This window comes from Protopterus annectens, chromosome 11.part0 (genome assembly GCF_019279795.1).
Source record: "Protopterus annectens isolate FY-2018-M chromosome 11.part0, PAN1.0, whole genome shotgun sequence".
Classification (NCBI taxonomy): Eukaryota; Metazoa; Chordata; order Ceratodontiformes; family Protopteridae; genus Protopterus; species Protopterus annectens.
Genome location: NC_056745.1, coordinates 662,206,658 through 662,225,204, shown reverse-complemented (window position 1 = coordinate 662,225,204; position 18,547 = coordinate 662,206,658). Strand labels below are relative to the sequence as shown.

General features: G+C 42.4%; 1 protein-coding gene across 6 annotated transcripts in view; it reads right to left on the bottom strand.

Moving 5' to 3' along the window:
- Positions 1-18,547, bottom strand: part of BICD1 (BICD cargo adaptor 1) — a 1,749,421-nt gene that overhangs the window by 358,946 nt on the left and 1,371,928 nt on the right. For all 6 annotated transcript variants that reach the window (XM_044088105.1, XM_044088107.1, XM_044088108.1 and 3 more), the window contains one exon: positions 14,048-15,142. In XM_044088105.1, coding sequence (XP_043944040.1) covers positions 14,048-15,142 — 1,095 coding nt within the window. The remainder of the gene's footprint in view (positions 1-14,047; positions 15,143-18,547) is intronic.

The window sequence follows — 18,547 nt, the reverse complement described above, 5'->3', positions numbered from 1 at the left end:
GGAATGAACCACTGGACTCTTTTCAGAGAGTTCCTGCTTTTTAAGTGAAGTAACTACTACAAAGGAGTTGGCGAAGGGAGCATTTCTGTATTATTTACAGTCCTTGGCAGGTTCAAGGATCCCGTTTCTTAGTCAGAGCTACTACCACACCAGGATCCTAGGAAGCCATATTCACAACAACAGAGATCACCTTGTCAGCAGGAGGGACCAGCAAAGTAGGGTGAAGTGGAAAGCCCCCTGTGGGATCTCTTCAACAGAAAAAAAAAGGTCAACTGGACAAGACAACCTACTGGCACATTACATTTCCATAATCTTCCCAAATTTGTGGTCCTACGGGAGATACTAGGCAAGTGACCCATCATCCAAGTCTTTACTCAGGGTAGCAAAACTCCACAGGGGAGACCAGATATTTCCTTTTGTATCAACTCTTTCTGGGAACACTCTGGTTGCACTCACCCAAGTAAGGGGGAGAGGAATCTAAGCCATATACCCAACTACCTCAGGGTTAAGGTTTCAGACAAGTGATCATACTGGGTTGGAGCTGAGGTTGACAGACTGCCAGGTAAGGCTGACCAATAAATACTGTTGCTTCTGAGCAACCTCTGAAAGCCTGTGAACTGACATCAAATGGCGTAACACTGAAGGGACATCAGCATGTTGAAGGACTCAGTGTCAACATGGTGAGTGAGTCTGCCAGTTCAAGTGTCAAAACAAAAACAGACACACCAAGGATAGTTTTGACCCCAAGGGCTCAAACATCAAAGATGTCAATATGAAAAATGACCTCTTGATGCAGAAAACCTGGGACCTAGTGACCTTTAATACTCTGCAGGTCAAAGCCAATGTCACTGGAGCAGAAGATGGTGATGGTTCTGATGAGGTACTAAGTCAATGATGTCAAGGCTACAGTAGAACCACTGACTTGGAGATTACTTGCATTAAGATGGGGCTGGTTAGAGTGCAGCAAAAGAGGCAAATGAAGGATGAATGAATCAAATCCTCTACTAGAGGAAGCAGCTTGCTAACAGCTCATAGATGTAATCTTCTGCACTGATTGCCAGACTTTCAGAATAGGAATATGTAGAAAGGAATGATATTCACTGGCTGGAATGCATCATTTGGGGTCTGCAAGTCATATGAAAGTACAGTTGTGTACACTTACCATAAATGTAGATGTTCTAGTGTATTCACTGTTGCAGTCATTACATTTGGGTAATCCTGCTGGCAGGTTGCCCTCAGTGGCCTGAATTCCAAAGTCTTGGGTCCTGCGTCGGCTGCTGTTGCCCCGTCCCTGATGTCAGGTCATCAGGGGTACAAAAGAAGCAGCCGACGCCATTTTCTTCAGTTGTTCTTGCCCCAGATGTCAGGTACCCCCTAAAAAGTGTAGCCAAAATGTATACATATAAAAATACATGCACCAATATAAACTTTACCTTCATCTACAAGCAAATACACCACATAGGTTGTATAAATCAGAGAAGGAAAGATAAGTTCCATCAGAAAAAAGGGGGATGGCAGGTGGGTAACCTGGACTGCAGCAGTGAATACACTCAAACATCTACATTTATGGTAAGTGTACACAACTGTACTATGTTCTTTGTGTTTCACTGTTTCAGTCATTACATTTGGGTAGAGTCCCAAAGCTATGGTTGGGAGGCTGGAGCTAAACCGCATTAGGAGCGGCTATGAGGCCCTGCAGAACTGCAGTGGCAAAGCCTGCCCTGGATTTAGAATAGAGTGGCAGATGATAGTGCTTTGTAAAGGTGTGCACTGAACTCCAAGTAGCAGCCTCTAAAATGTCTTTGGTTGATACTCCCCTGAAAAAGGCTGCTGAAGTGGCTGCAGCTCTGGTTGAATGTGGCCTAATGCCCTTAGGCACTTGCTTGCCATGTTGAAAATAGCAGAAAAGAATGCAGTGGCCTATCCACTTTGAAATAGTCTGCTTTGAGATAGCCTTTCCTTGTGATCCTGCAGCATATGCCACTAGTAATTGCTCTGTCTTCCTGAAAACTTTGGTTCTGTCCAAGTAGAATCTAAGCTGTCTGTGTAAGTCCAAGGAATGCAGAATTCTCTCCCCCTTGTTCTGTGGATTTGGACAAAAAGTTGGCGGATGAATAGTTTGGTTAAGAGCCACACTGGACACCACTTTAGGCATAAATGTCCGGTTTGTCCTCACAGGAACCCTGTCTATATAAAACATGATAAAAGGTTCCCCAGCCATGAGTGCCTGTAGCTCTGAAACTCGTCTTGCAGAAGTTATTGCTAGGAGCAGAGCTGTTTTCCATGAGAAAACTTTATATCAGCAGTAGCAGCTGGCTCAAATGGAGGCAGGGTGAGTTTTTCCAAGACATAGTTGCAGTCCCATGCAGATATTGGTGATCTCCTTGGAGGCCTTAATTTTTTGGCTCCTCTGAGGTTCTGCTTTAATAAAGTATGAGAAAAGATTGGTGGCTCGGTATTGTAATGAGCTAAAATGGCAGAGGCATGAATTTTAACTGATGAAAAAGATAGGCCTTTGCCCAGCATCTCAGTTAAGTATTGCAAAATCTGAGGAATATTTGGTACAGCTGTATCAGTTCCTTGTGCCTGGTTCCAAGCACAGAATCTCTTCCATTTTCCAGCATAAGGTTTTCTAGTACTAGGCCTTCTGGCATCCAAAATGACATCCATCACAGCTTTACTGAGAGCTGTGTTTTGTATTGATTACATTATCCGCCATGCTGCTAGGTTTAAAGTCCTGAGTTGGCTGTGCAGGATCTGATTGTTTTGCTGGGACAGTATATGGGGTATATGAGGTAAGGTCCAAGCTGGGCATTGAGACAAATTCCTTAGGATTGGATACCAGCACTGGTGGGGCCAGTCTGGGGCAATCAGTATCATCTTTGGCTTCTCCTGTCTGACCTTTAGGAGTACCTTGGGGAGGAGTGGCAGTGGAGGAAAGGCATATACTGATACTTTTTTCCAGCTGAAAGATAGGGAGTCCATTTTCCAGGCTTGTCTGTGATAAGTACTTGTGCAGAATCTTTTTAGTTGGTAGTTGTGAGGGGAGGCAAATAGATTTATGTCCGGGCATCCCCATTTCCTTGTTATCATGCTGAAGACTTGTGTATCCAGCTGCCACTCATGGGGATCCATGAGGTTTCTGCTTAGTTCGTCTGACAGAGTATTTTCCTTTCCTGGCAGGAATTGTGCCTGCAGATGTACTTGATAAGTCAATGCTGTGTCCCTTAAAGCCATGGCTAGTCTGCAAAGGGGATAAGAATGTGTGCCCCCATGCTTGTTTATATACCACATGACCGTGGTGTTGTCTGTCTTTATCAGTAGTTGTCCCGGAGGAAGTAGGTCCTTGAAGGCTGTCAGGGCATTTTGAACAGCTAGCATATCTTTTCGATTGATATGTAGATGCATTTGGTCTGAGGACCATGTGCCCTGAATGCATCTTCCTGCCATGTGGGCCCCCCAGGCATAATCTGATGCATCCGTTGTTAGTGTCTGCCTGACTGGGGGTAATGTGAATGGCTGTCCCTTGTTCTGGTGACAAGCCTTCGCCCACCATCGAAACTCCTGTTGCAGGCAGGGAATGAGAGTAATCATTGTCTCCAGGCTGTGGCAATGTCCAAACACTTTTTAGGTGCCATTGAAGTTTCCTCATATGCAGTCTTGCATATGGAATTAGTAGGATGCAGGATGCCATGAAGCCCAAAGCCTGCAGAATTTTTCTTGCAGATAACTGGGCCTTTGTTGCCAACATCTTGAAATAGGTAGTCAGTTGCCTTTGTTTGTCTGGTGTGAGATAAGCCATCTGGGCAGTTGTATTTAAGCTTGCACCCAGGAATATTATCTCTTGAGAGGGTACTAGTTTTGATTTCTTTTCATTGATTGTGTACCCTAGGCATGTTAGAAGTCTTTTCACAAACGCCAGATGCTGTAGAAGAATGTCCTTGTTCTCTGCTTGAATTAGACAGTCGTCCAAGTAAGGATATATTTGTATTCCTCTTTGTCTGCAGAATGCAATTACTGGTGCCAGGCACTTTGTAAAGACCCTGGGTGCAGTAGATAATCCAAAGGGCAGTGCAGAGAATTGGTAATGCATTGAGCCAGCCTTGAATCTGAGGTATCTTCTGCATGATTGTCTGACTGGGACATACAGGTATGCCTCTTTTAGGTCTAAAGTCACAAGCCAAGCATTTTTGCCCAGCATGGGCAGAAGCTGCTGCAAAGTTAACATTTTGAATTTTGGGATATCCAGGAATCTGTTCAGAATAAATAGGCCCAATATTGGTCTCCAGGCCTTGCCCTTTCTGGGTACCAAGAACAGTCTTGAGTAAAATCCTTGTCCCTGCTCTTGGTCAGGTACTTGTTGAATGGCCCCCATGTCCATGAGGAATGAGACTTGTTTTTGTGCCTCTGCCCATTGATATTTTGGCAGATCTGGCCAGCCGTTTGCCTTTGGCAGGGTATGGAAATGGAACTTGTAGCCTTGTGACACTATGTTTAGAACCCATTTGTCCTGGGTTATAATGTGCCAGTTTTGAGAAAAAAGTGCTAATTTTCCCCCTAAGGGTGCTGCCAGGAGATAAGTGCTTGGTGCAGGCAGGGGGAAGTCATTGGGACTGTTTCCTGTATGGTTGCGATTTGTCTTCTCCAACTTTGGAGGTAGAAGCACCCCATTGCTTTGACCTGTATGAACCTTGCACCTGGGATCTGCCTCTAGGGTATCTGGATATGCCCCTTTGAGGTCTGTCTGACACAGGAAAGGACCAATTCTTTGTAGGCCAGTGTCTACTAAACCTAAGTGGCTGTACTTGTAAAAAATCTTTGACAGTTTGCATAGATTTAGCTTTGTCCTCCATTTTCTTTAACACCTCTTCTGCCTTAACATCAAAGTATCATGCTGAAAAGGTGCATCTAATAATTTAGCTTTCACATGATCAAGCAGATTTTGTTCCTTTAACCAAGCATGCCTCCTAATTACAGAACCCGTAACTGCGGCCCTGCAGGAGGCCTCCAAAGAATCAAAACCACATTGCACAGTAAGCTTTCCAACTTGTTCAGCTGCATGCAATAAATCCTGCATTTCCTTGTTTTCTGCACATTCAGAGTTTAAGAACATTTTCTGTTTAAGCAATGCCATGACGTTGCTGATATTTGAGCATATGAAACTGACAGGTTAAAGCCCTTATAGCCAAGGTAGCAGATGTGTAAACCTTTTTTCCCAATCTATCCAGTGCCCTAGAATCTCTGTCAGAGGGGGTAGGTTTTTTTTGCAGCGGAAGCATTAACTCCTTTGGGACCCTGTGAAATAGTCTCTGGGTCTGCAGCAGGGTTTTTAAAAAGGAATTTATGAGAGTCAGGAACCCTGTAATATCTATCAGGCTTAACAGGAGCTGGAGGTAAGGAGTCAGGGGTAAGACTAGACTCCGAAAACACATCATCTACAATGTCTAACACAAGTGGAATACCTAGAGGCCTGTGTTGAGGAAGTAAAAGGAAATCTCTGAGCCTCTTTTTAGATTCGGAAAAATCTTGTCTCTCCCAGTGGAAATGCTCCCTCATCGTATGCAATGTTTCCCCAAAATAATATTCTTCTGAAGGAGAAGCTGAAGGTATAGATTCTTCAGCATCAGAATCCTCATAGGGGGGAAGAGAATATTCCTGATCAGAAGAGGAATCAGAAGAAATAAAAACCTGATCTGAAGACTCATAGTCAGTCTCTTGCCTAGGCCTCTTATCAGGAGGGGGATGGGAACCCCTGATCAAGGTGATCAAGTCTTCGGCCATTTTAAGCATCTGTTTTTTGGGCATAGCGGCCTGTCCACATGGCTCTTGAGTTGGTTTCTTTGCTTTAGAAGGTGCTTTAGTCTTTGCCTTTGAAGCTGAAGTCGGTTTAATGTAAAGATGTTTAGGTCTGAATACACCCTCAGAAACCGGTGCCTGCTTAGCGGCTCTGGACCCATCTGAGGGAATAGTATCCAAGGCTCCAATACCTTGATTTTCCAGCAGCATGGCCCACTCCATGTGGTTGTTGGTAGCGGCCTGCGACTCTAAAGTAGTGGGTGTCAGGAGCTGTGAAAGCGCCTCACTGAGAACCGGCGACTGGCTTAGGAGAATCTTCGTCATCTGTTTTGGGCCTCGTTTGTTTATCTCTCTCCTTTTCTTTGCATTTTTTGTGAACTCCGGTAGTCAGATGGCTATCTGACAACATTTCTGGATAATTAAACCGGCGTTCAAAGAAGTTTAAAGCAAAATCATACAGACGCTTAATAGTGCGTTGGTTAAATCTAGCACAAAACCGACAACCAGAAACGTTGTGATCAGGGCCTAGGCAAGGAATACAGTAAGAATGAAAGTCCTTATGAGGTATTTGCTTTCCACAAGAAATACAATTACTTACTTTTTCTGACATCGGTCTGGAGCAAGAAAAAAGTTTCCCCAATGGGGTACTTAGCTTTATTGAAGACTTCGGATCTGAAATTTGAACACGAAAATCTCAGGAGTCGGCTGATCGGCACTTGCAAACTGCTTCTGCACCGCGCAGCAAGAAAGACTGAAGAAAATGGCATCGGCTGGTTCTTTTGTACCCGTGATGACCTGACGTCAGGGAAGGGGCAACAGCAGCTAACGCAGGACCCAAGGCTTTGGAATTCAGGCCGACTGAGGGCAACGTGCCAGCAGGATTACCCAAATGTAATGACTGCAACAGTGAAACACGAAGAACATCCTGTTTTACTAGAGGAAAATCAGGCCTAAGAAAGTAACTAAAATGACAGGAATTCAATAGAGCAATTAAAAAGGTTAAGGATAATTCCTAGCTATCTGATAGCATTGGACATTAAATGAAACAGAGCAAATGTCAGTTACAGTTAAAGAAGGCTGATTATGAATTAGCTAAGAAAGAACCAGCTACCAAGATGTGGAAATGCATTATATCCTGTATTACCATTATAATACTATTACAACTAAGCAACAGGTGAAGATATTAGAATTGATGAAAAGTAAAACTACACAACCTAAAGACATTATTGACCCCCCCCAAAAAAAAACCCATAACTGCAGGCAACATCTCAGACATGTCATGTGATAGAACAAGGAATCCCAGATATCTACGATGCATAGCCAACTTCTTCAATAGAGGACAATCAAGAATCCATGAAAAGTGATCATTGATAAATACTGCCCTGTCTGAATGGACTGATGCTTTCTCTGTGTAGACTAGTACAAGTGTTTCTGATTTTGTCTGTTGTAAGGAAAACATTACAACAAATCTCTTGTTCCATGGAGAGAGAATTAGCAGGCCTTTATCCTACATGGGTTCAAATATCTAAGGGCAGTATAATCTAAGTGCATGGTAAACATAGATAACAGAGAAGACATTATTTGATGAAGTATGCTTAAACTATTTAGTTTCTATAATTTCACTTGACAAGAGGGCTATGAAGTCCAAAAAATCTACATTCCAAATTTCAGCTTAGCTGCAAAAGCTGAATGACTACAGTATCATCTTGCAAGAGCCTGAAATAATAAAAATGCAGACCACAGTATGAAGACAGTAACTGCTGTTGTGGTGTATTCAATGGACTGAGTTGTCTTGCCTTAGCTAATGTTCTTTGGGGGCGGGGGAGGTGCATGACGTAAGGATTGAGACAGGATGTATGTACATGTGCGTTGGCTTGTCAATAAAGTTTGGAGTTGGTAGCAACAGCACACAGTTGTCCCGCGTCTTCTTTCTAAAGCTAAAAGAACACGACATGGTGTCAGAAGTGCTGTGTGGCTGTGACTGGGATTGTTGACCACTTGCTGCGGACATGTCGGACAGAGAATGGTCGGCAGCCGCGGCTAGAATGCTACGTTTAGTATTCAGCCGGAGCCCTTTGATTTCTCCAAACCTCATGAATGGACACGATGGATCAGGCCAGCAATCTATCTTCAAACCCAGAAGGGAATCAGGTGAACACCCTGATATACTGCATGGGTGATGAGGCCATCAGGAGTACGCCAAAGTGAAAGAGGTTTTCAAAAAGATTTTTGTCAGTCAGAAAGAACATTGTTTATGACGATTTAATATATGCGCAAACAAGAACTGAATGAGACTGTTGATGCTTTTGTTACTGCCCTGCATGCCTTAGCTGAACACTGCAATTATGGATGAGCTCATAAGAGATAGAATTGTTGTGGGCTTGGCTGACACCAGACTGTGATGCAGATGGAAAAAGAGCTGGACTTGGAAGAGCGCGTAAACATGGCCAGACAGTCGGAGGAGGTTAAGAAGCAGCAGACGGCTTTGAGGTGCGACAGTAGTGCACTGCAGTATAACGTGAATGCTGTGCAGACACCACTTGACACCAAAAGGTTGGGGCAAGTCCTTGACACCGAGTGTTACAGGTGTCCATTTCATCACAAAATCCTATGCTGCTGCAAGATGTGGAAGAAGGGCCACTACCAGCGAGTCTGCAGGCAGATTAAGGTGGTGCAGTCTATTGAGGAGGACGAGGAGCTTGGAGAGCGAAGAACAGGGCTTCTTCCTTGGTTCTGTCTCCTCCGGGAACCATTCCTGGATTGTGGAGGTTCAAATAGAGGGCACATCTATGTCTTTCGATGTTACTGTTATTTCCAAGTCAGACCTGGACAACTTGTTCAGGGGAAGAATGCTCCTGTGCTCCAGCAGCCGGAGAAACCCTTGTTGGGTTACAGGATTCTTGGAGCTTCAGCTTGGTTATGGACAAAGACAGACATGCGAAGGTGTATGTTGTTGGAGGACTCCATACGCCACTTTTAGGTCTTCCTGCTATTTTGGGGCTGGGTCTCCTGAAGCGTGTTGATACTATCACCATGGAGTCTTTGAAGACCTCTTACCCTGAACTGTGCTCTGGGTTGGGGGTAGTGCAGCGGAAATACCACATAAAGCTTCAGCCAAATGCGGTGCCCTACTCTCTGAAGACCCCAGGAGGATACCACTACCATTGATGGGGAAAGTGAAGGAAGAGTTAATGCGGATGGAGATGCTGGGTGTCGTTACCAGAATGGAAGAACCTACTGACTGGTGTGCAGGCATGGTTGTTGTTCCAAAGAAAGACAGTAACAGACTGAGATTGTGTGTAGACTACACTAAGTTAAATGAATATGTATGCAGGGAGAGGTTCCCTCGGTTGAACAGAGCCTTGGGATGCTTGGTGTTTAGTAAACTGGATGCCAATATGGGATTTTGGCAAATCCCTTTGTCAGAGGAGTGCCACATTCATAACCCCTTTGGGCGCTTTTGCTTCAATCCTTCCCTTTGGCATTAACTCTGCACCAACACTTTCAACGCATGATGTCAGAGGTCATTGAAGGACTAGAGGGTGTGATTTGCCACATGGATGACGTGCTGGTCTGGGGTCGATTGCCAGGGAGCCGCGATGCCCGCGCTGCCAGGAGGAGCACGATGCCCTTCATGCGGCTTTAAAGAGACTGGAAGAGGCAGGCATTACGCTGAATGTGGGGAAATGTGACCTGTCGAGGAGCAAAGTGACCTTCTTGGGCCATGTCATCACTGATTCTGGCATAAGCCCAAGGAGGACCCAAGTCCATCACGGAGATGGAAGCCCCTGCTACAGTAGGAGAACTCAGGAGTTTCCTGGGCATGGTGAATCAGGTGGGAAAGTTCATCCCACATTTGGCTGAGAGGGATAGAGCTCTGAGAGACTTATTATCAAAGAAGAACAGCTGGTACTGGGGTGGGGACCAGGAAAAAGCATTCAATGACTTAAAAGATGCGATCACCTCACCTCCAGTTTTGGCTGTATATAGGGATACGAAGGTTTCGATGCATCATCCTTTGGGTTAGGGAGCAGCAACAATGGGAGGACGGCTGGAGACCTGTGGCATACGCATCAAGGTCACTCTCACCTACAGAGCAACGATATGCCCAGGTTGAGAAAGAGGCTCTAGCGCCTACCTGGGCATGTGAACGCCCAGAGATTATCTATTAGGTAAATCGCTTTGTCTAGAAACTGATCACAAACCACTGGTTTCATTGCTTGGAGGTCAAGCACTGGATCTTCTACCGCCTAGAATCCAACGCTTCAGGATGAGACTGATGCAGTTCTCATACACAGGAAATCACTGTGGGTGGCAGATGCTCTGTCACGTTCTCCACTTAAAACCAGGCTAACACTGGAGGAAACAAAGTTAATGGAGGACACGGATATCTATGTGAACAGCATTGTGGAAAACATGCAGGTGAAGCCTTCTTTCCTCCAGACACGGACCAGCTGAAAGCAGACAGTGTGTGTGCGGGTTATGGAACTGTGCAGTCAGGGGTGTATGCGAACCAGGAACCCTTATTGAAGAGCTACTGGCCAGATCGTTCTACCCTAACCGTGAAAGATGGGTTGCTGTTAAAAGATTCACGCCTTGTTATCCCATCCGCCATGCATAATGAGGTGTTGTTGAAATTGCACGAGGGACATCAAGGCATCGTGAAGTGCAAAGCCAGAGCCTGTCAGACTGTCTGGTGGCCTGGGCTCAGCCAACAGATAAATGACATGGTTTTGGGATGTAGGACGTGCATCTCAGAGAGAAGGAACCATCCTGAGCCCCTCATCCCAACTGAATGTCCTGACAGACCATGGCAAAGAGTGGGCACGGATTTATTTGAACTGAAAGGAAATACTTACCTTCTTGCTGTGGATTACTTATCCAGGTTTTTTGAGATCGCATTGTTGAAACACAGCAAATCCAACGAGGTCATCACCCACCTAAAGTCTTTCTTCATGGCATCCCGGAGGTCCTCGTGTCTGATAATGGACCTCAGTTTTTCTGGGCGGTCTTTTGTGGACTTTGCAACTGCTTATGGCTTCGAGCATGTGCCAAGCAGGCCCAGGTTCCCGGAGGCAGAACGCGGTTCAGACTGTGAAGAACCTGCTAAAAAGTGTCGATCCGCATGGCTCTTCTGGCGTACAGGACAACGCCACTGTAGAATGGATATAGCCCTGCGGAACTTCTTATGGGACGCCGGTTGCGGACTTCTCTTCCGATTCACCCTTCGCAGTTGGACCCTGTGCTGCCTGACTGGAGAAGGCTTGTGGAGAGAGAGGAGAAGAGGGTGTATAATGCGACAACTACAACAGACGCCATCGGGCAAGGCCACTGGGAGATGTGTTGCCAGGTGTGGGTGACAGATATGAAGACCCCAGGTACTGTAGATCAAAACATTACTCGCCGAGGTCATTTAAGGTAGACGTGCCACAAAGGGACGGTGAAGAAGCGTGCATTTGATTCCCTTGCCTATACCTGAGGGTGAATCAACTCCGTGTCAGGAAAGTGTGTTAAGTAAGACCGTTGAGGCCTTGCCACCCTGCAAATGGCCTCCCTGAAAAAACCGGTACATAGTGATGTTGTGAGGACCAGATCAGGAAGAATTATTAACAAGCCGGACCGATTGGATCTGTAGAGATCAGTCTGTAAATAGCAATGTCATTTGTGTTGTAGTAATGCGAACATGGCTAAGTGAGCACTTTGTGTCGATGTACCAAGTTCGAGGTGTAGCTGAAGAAAGTGAATAGTTCTGGGTTTTGTAATAAGAGAAAAGGGGCCTTATAGAAAAGGAGATGTGGTGTATTCAATGGACTGAGTTGTCTTGCCTTAGCTAATGTTCTTTGGGCGGGGAGGTGCATGACGATTGAGACAGGATGTATGTACATGTGCGTTGGCTTGTCAATAAAGTTTGGAGTTGGTAGCAACAGCACACAGTTGTCCCGCGTCTTCTTTCTAAAGCTAAAAGAACACGACAGCTGTATCAAGTGTCCATCCTCAAAAGATTAAAAAAAACAAGCTCTGCTACAGAACAGCTTCCAGTGTCTTAAGGGGCTGATGCTGGACCATCAAGGAGACTTGACATTGCCTGCATGGAGACCCAAAGAATCTCTTGAATAACTGAAGACTGAATGGTCATCAGGACTGAACTTAGAAGGCTGTGTGTAAGGAATCAGGGAATTAAAAGAATCAAGTGCAAAATCCAAAAACTGTGGATGTACTACCAGTAGAAAGGAATGCAGTGGGCAGCAGGAATTAAAGCTGCCTAACAGAAAGAGGGTTGCAGCTGCCAAACTTCCTAATACTCTGACCAAAGAAGGAAGCCCAGAATTGCTTAGTAGTACAAATAAAGGGTGGTGAGTGAAGAATCAACATGGTTCGTTATTTGTACTGCATCATTCTAAGTTCCTCACAAGATGATTTCATGCAAGCACATGTAAGATCTTACAGGAGTGTTTGACCCCATAGGGGAAAATTGTGTAGACAAGCTTCATGCACATTTGTCTCAGTGACTCATCTGTTCTGCTATAGTTATAGTTTAATATATTTGTTTGGTCAAAAGACAAAGTTGATGAAAGCATGCATGAAAATAGACAAAAAGCCAAATGTAATTTTTCAGGCAAACTGAAATAACAGCAAAAATGATATTACATGCTGCACAAAATGAAAGCTGAATTAAACATGGCCAGTTGCATGCAATCTAATTCTCATTTTAAGTGGAAATTAAGAAACATAGAAGTTGATGGAACTGTTGTCTTTATATTCCTAGTCAGAATCAGTGAGCCCAACTGGGAAGACACATGATGCCTTTGCTTCAGAATGTAAATTGGAAAGATTTGCAGACACTGCATTGCACCAAATGCTTTCCTAAAGAAAAATCACATTTCATCTCATCACAGGTCTGAAATATGGGTTCAATTGTTTTCAAAGACAGTGACTCCACTAAAGATTTGTCAGTGTGCTTTACATATGTAAACAATGTAGTAATACAAACAGCATTCAAGGTGTAAAAATTACTGAGCCCTCACCAGGCTGCAATAAGCCAACCCTTTCCCTGCTACTTAGTTCTTCCAAAAGCATGCCAGTACTTTGCCAGGCTCCTGAAAACATGCGTTTATCATGCTTCTGTCACAAAACTGTTATGTTGTCTTGTTGCTGTCTTCCTCCCTAACCCAATTCAAGTGCAACTTGGACAATTGGATGCAAAATCAGAAATTCATTCCTCGTTTGGCACCTATGTCTCTAACGGACATAGGTAACCTGTAAATGGTTCATTTCCCAGGCCCATGCTCACACTTATCAAGGGTATCAGAAGATGTCAGATATTTGGGATGCATGGCTAGGCTTAAAAAGGCCCTTGTGGTCGTCAGCCTCATAAACCCCTATGAACTTATGTTTTTGAGATTCTGACCAGAAGGAAAATGATCCCACACACTGTATATGGCATATTCTGGTACCGCCACTCAAAGACTCTATGAACCATGTTAATTAATTATTAATGCAGTCCTATTCATCATAAAAAAAAAATCCAAGGAGAAATTTTCCTTGTGCATTATTTATTGATACACATTAAACATGTACAAGTTCTGAAACAAATAATGTCATTAAGCAATAGAAAGTTGCACCTCTCACTGAGTTTTCCAGACTTTGATTAGAAATACAAAGATCTGCATTTTTGTACACAGAAAATTAACCTAGGTAGTGGAGCCATACTCGTGAAGCATGTCAAATGGCACATTTAGTGAACTGCAGTTTCTAGAGGATTGCATAAGTGGAGTGTGGTAGTGATTGTCATTGTCTACTTACACATTTTTATTTGGGCAGCTGGCTTTATGCCCACAATACCATCTTATTTGTCTGAACAGCTGTTTAAGGAGAAGGAAGAAGGAGAACAAGTTAACCATTCTACACCTTTCCAAGAGCACCTAAGGCAGAAAGGAAGTTATATGAGACAGCTACCCATGTTGTGCTTCTGAACATATCCTTTGCAGCCTCTTCACTTATCCTCATCATCACTGATGAAGTGCAATCATATAACAAGTCTGAAAAATGAATGATAACTTATTAACAGCTAACATACGAGGGAAGTAATAAGTAAAATCTTGCTGTCAGCAAATCATAACTGAAACAGGGAAATTTTCATTGATGCTGCAATATTTCTACTTACTATGATGCAATACAGATAAATGGAAACATTTCTGTACATCTTTATTACATCATTAAAAACACAAGAGTAACCATGAAAAATTAATACCTGTTTATTTGCTTTGAGAACTGCCCGCAGTGTTGCTATTTGTTCCCGTTTAGTGCTTAGGAGTGACTTTAGCTTCAGAATTTCCTCCATTAAGTCCTCCTTATCTTTGTCTACCAATGGTGCCAATTCCCGTGCAGCTGCTCTTTGGCGAGAAAGCTGCACTGACCGGTCCACTGCTTTCTGCAGATGTTTGATTTGGTCCCGTATGATTGCATTTAAGTTATAAATATTCATAGGTTCTTTACGTATGTCACTTGTCTCAGAAACTGGTGAAGAGGGTGGAGCTGTAATTACAGGTGAAAGAGAAGGTGATTTTGCTGCATTTAATTCTTTGCTGGCATCAGTACCCTCTTTGGATGTTGGTTCTAGTGAACTCCTTGCTTCTGCTTGGCAAACCATACCTCTCCGAGCTAGTCGTGGTGAAAGAAGACCCCTAGGGTCATCTGGACCCTTTAGACTTCCACTCCGAGTAACCCTACTTTGTCTATAATAGTCTAGCATCACCCTATTAGGAGTTTCATTATTACAAAGACAAACATGGTGATAGAGCTGGGCAAGTTCTTCACTGAAAGTAACCAGTTCATCCTGGGCTGTGTTGAGAGTATTATGGTTCTCATTTGCTATATTTGTTGTTACCTCTAGCTGTTTTTCTAAATGTGTGATCTTCTCAAGGTGGTCTTTATTCACTTTTTCTAAATGACATATCTGTTCATGCAGCACCTGTGTTCTGTTTTCATTTTTTGACTTTTCATCTGTATAGTTTTCCAAGCATTGATTGTATTTTTCCTTTAAGGCTTTTAGTTCAGCTTTGAGATCTATAACTTCTGTCACTGCCACTTTGTACTTGCACTCAAGTATCTCTAAACCATTTATATCTACTTCATAATCATGTGTTTCTTCCCCTGAGTTTCGACCTTTCTCAAAGTCCAAATCAGTTGTCAGCTCCTTATTCGAGTGCAAACGTTTCATGGCATTAACATGCTCTGTCAGCCTATGCACCCTTTCATGTTGTTCAGTCAAGGCTCCTTTTGTGTGCTCAAGCTGCGTCTCTGACTCCTGAAGGCTTGCTAGCAAAATGTTTTTTTCTCTTTCCACCTGCAGTGAAGAAAAACAAATGTCATTTTCATCTGATATATATTGAGAAATCACAATTTCTGCACAAATCTAATCATATAAAGGCACACATATAAACTGCCCTAACACTCAGTGAATATGAATGACACCATTTATTTGGCTTCTAACACCACACATTACTTCTAAAGATAATTCCTGTATGTGCTGGAGTTTTAGTTCATAAGTGTGAGCTGCAAATACTATGAAATTTATCAGAATGTTACCAAAGTCAAAGATTTAAGTTCTTTCTAACCTGGTCTCTGCATACTTTTGAAAGAGGAATGCTTTTTGGTTGAGATCAGAATACTGTGAATACTGTGAAATGCCTGTGATATTTTTTCTTGAAATTAACTGGCTTATTGTACATATTACAGTAAATGAGTAACTTGTATTCAGTATCCTATAATATAGTGTCAGTGAAAGACTAACTGAAAATTGGTACAAATATATATATACTTGCATTCTATGAATCAGCAATAAGTTCTTCAAGTGCAGAAAATACCTTACCATCTAATCTCATTAACTGCAAGAGAAATACCTGTCAGGAAAAAAATGACAACAAATATGCATGTGATCTGCTCTGGTATTTAATAAAATGCTTCCAAAGTCCAATGTTTCATACAAGTCATATGATACCTTGACTCCACAGTTCCATGGTATACTTATGTTAATTTCAGACCAGATTTACTTTTTGTGTTACATAACAGAAGATCATTATAATATCTGCATCATAACAAATCACCTTTAAGTATCTATGAAAATAAGGCTTTGTGATGAGTGTGCAAGATGGGACTCGCCAGTAAGATGCAGGATCACCAATGTGAAATTGCTGAATTCACCAGTAAGATCAACAATATTGAATAATTTATTGTAGGATAATCACAGAATAATTAGCATGCAACTTGCCTGACCTACTGACTTGGTCAGCTAAGTACTGTTCATCCCACAATATCGTCAGTTTAGCAGTGCTGCTCTACAACCGATGATCCTTATTTTTTACACACTGCCCAGACGCAGAGTATTTCTTGAATAGGTTTCTTCAGCATTTATTCAGAGGCCCAAGGTCTCTACTCTGTATGCTGTTTGTGCCAAATGCAAATTATTACAGCACATAACATTAGACCGCATTAAAGATCACCTGTGTTACACAACTGGTTTACAATTTAAGGACTGCACTATTCATTCATTAGGAAAAGTGAGTTCAAAATCATCTAAGGAGGGGAAGCTGCAGCCATGATATTGGACCATAACAGAAAGGGTAAATGCAGTAAAATAATAACGTTTAGCTGTTAATAATGGTCCTGACATACTGACAATTAACTGGAACATGATTTCATCTGGATGATGCAGCATTAAACTTGGCAGAGTAAACTGATTACCACAAGGTTACAAAGCAGAAACAGCAGTCAAGCAAAATCTCCACTAATACCACTCTATAATCCTGATGATACAGAAGGCTTTGATTACCTATCATTGCTTTTTACAAACATCCTAAGTTACATCATTCTGAGGCTGAGATCTTTATGACTATCTTGTTAAATGCTTAAAAAAAAGCATATGACAGACATATTCACTGGTGACTTTGGTTCTCTTAACAATTGGTCACTGATTTCTTCCTCTAAAAGAACAGACACAGTCCTACTGGACACTCTGACTACTCTTTCTTACTCCCAAATATGGTGAATTCTACTGGAGGGACAGCAAACTTGCATGTTATTGGCATTCTGCATACCTTTGTTAACTTTAGGGTGCATTTGCTGTCCTGCCTTTAAAGATTTCTGACTATTCTACAGTAATTATTAAGGTAATAATAAAAATTCAGGACCTGAATAAGTTTCAATTAAGGACTTTTATAGATCTGACCATATGACTATGACTGAAAGTACTGATAGATTGTATAATGACATGAAGCTTACTCCAACAATGCTTGGAATGATTTTTTTACTCTTTGCATAAGGGTGAGACTGAGTCCTATGTTCAGTCTAGAAAGTCTATTAAACTATTAGGCATATGACTCCTTGATAGAGTTCCAGGATTAAGCTACATGATTCCAAAAAGTAATCATTGAAAAATATGCCAACATTTCCCTAACAAAGCTAATAAGTAAATATTATAATCTAGTTCTAGTAAACTACTCAGATGTGAAATCATCCCATTATGGCTGAGCACGCTCTGACAGGCACAGGGTAGCCTCCTCAACTGATGAAAGATATGTATTTTCTAAACACGATAACTTTAAAAATGTCCATAATGACAATAATAGTATAGTCAGATGCAATGCAAATGTCTCTAACAAAGAAGATGCCACTGTCAACATTTTCAAGAATATTTTTGACTCTATTTGTAGTAGTATTTTGCTTTAGATTAAGTCCAGCTTCAGTTCTTTGAGGATTCCTGTCCAGTAATTACGGAGATAGTCAGGCAAGCCTTCAAGACAGTTAAAATTCACACTACGGAAAGCATTCCTGAGGTACAGCTGAAAAAGATCAAGACATCTATTACTCCAGTTTTAACTAGAAAGCAGAGTTGTATAAGTTGAACTTACCATAACAGTAGATGTTAGAATGATCCTTGCTGCAGTAACCTTAGCTATATCAGTTATATCCTGCCAAGGATATAACAGCCTGCCAGCTTCCAAAGCTTCAGGATCCCTTCTACATGCACAATCTATCACGCAGCTGAAGCTGAGCTGACTAAAGGGCAAGCTTAAGCTTGAAGCCCTTCAGAGCTTTACTGATAGTAGAGAGAGGGAGTCCTAAAAGGACAATGCTAGGAACAACAACAAATAAATATCCACACTCTGTCATAAAAAAACACCAAAAACAAGGGGGAAGAAGGGAGGCAGCAGCTACTACAGCAGTGATTATTTGAAAGTCTACTGTTAAGGTAAGTTCACCTTATACAACCGTACAATGTTTATCATAGTGATCACTCCTTCGGTAGCATTATCAATATTGGTAAATTACCTTAGCTAACTATATTTGGGATGTGGAAGGAAAAGAGTTCAGGAACTCCTGGAGAATGGTCCTAGCAAAGCTTCATCTGGACCTAGAAAAGGAATCAAGCTTATATTGCCTTTGTAAAAGTAAGTACAGAGGACCAATTAGCAGCTTCTAAAATACTTTTAGAAGCCATCCCTTGCCAAAAAGCCACAGAAGAGGGCGAGAACCTGCTAAAGTGGGCCTTGATCTTGTCTGGAATAGTTTTATTATGGTGAGCATAACAAAAGGTAATAGCCTTAGATAAGTATTTGCAAAAGGTCTGTTTTGACACAGGTTGTCCATTCTTGTCCATTCTTAGCTCCTCAAGAACTGAAAAAGTAATCCAAAGATCTGAAATAGTTTTGTCTGTGGACATTTGGGGTATAGTGTACCCTTTCTCCCTCAT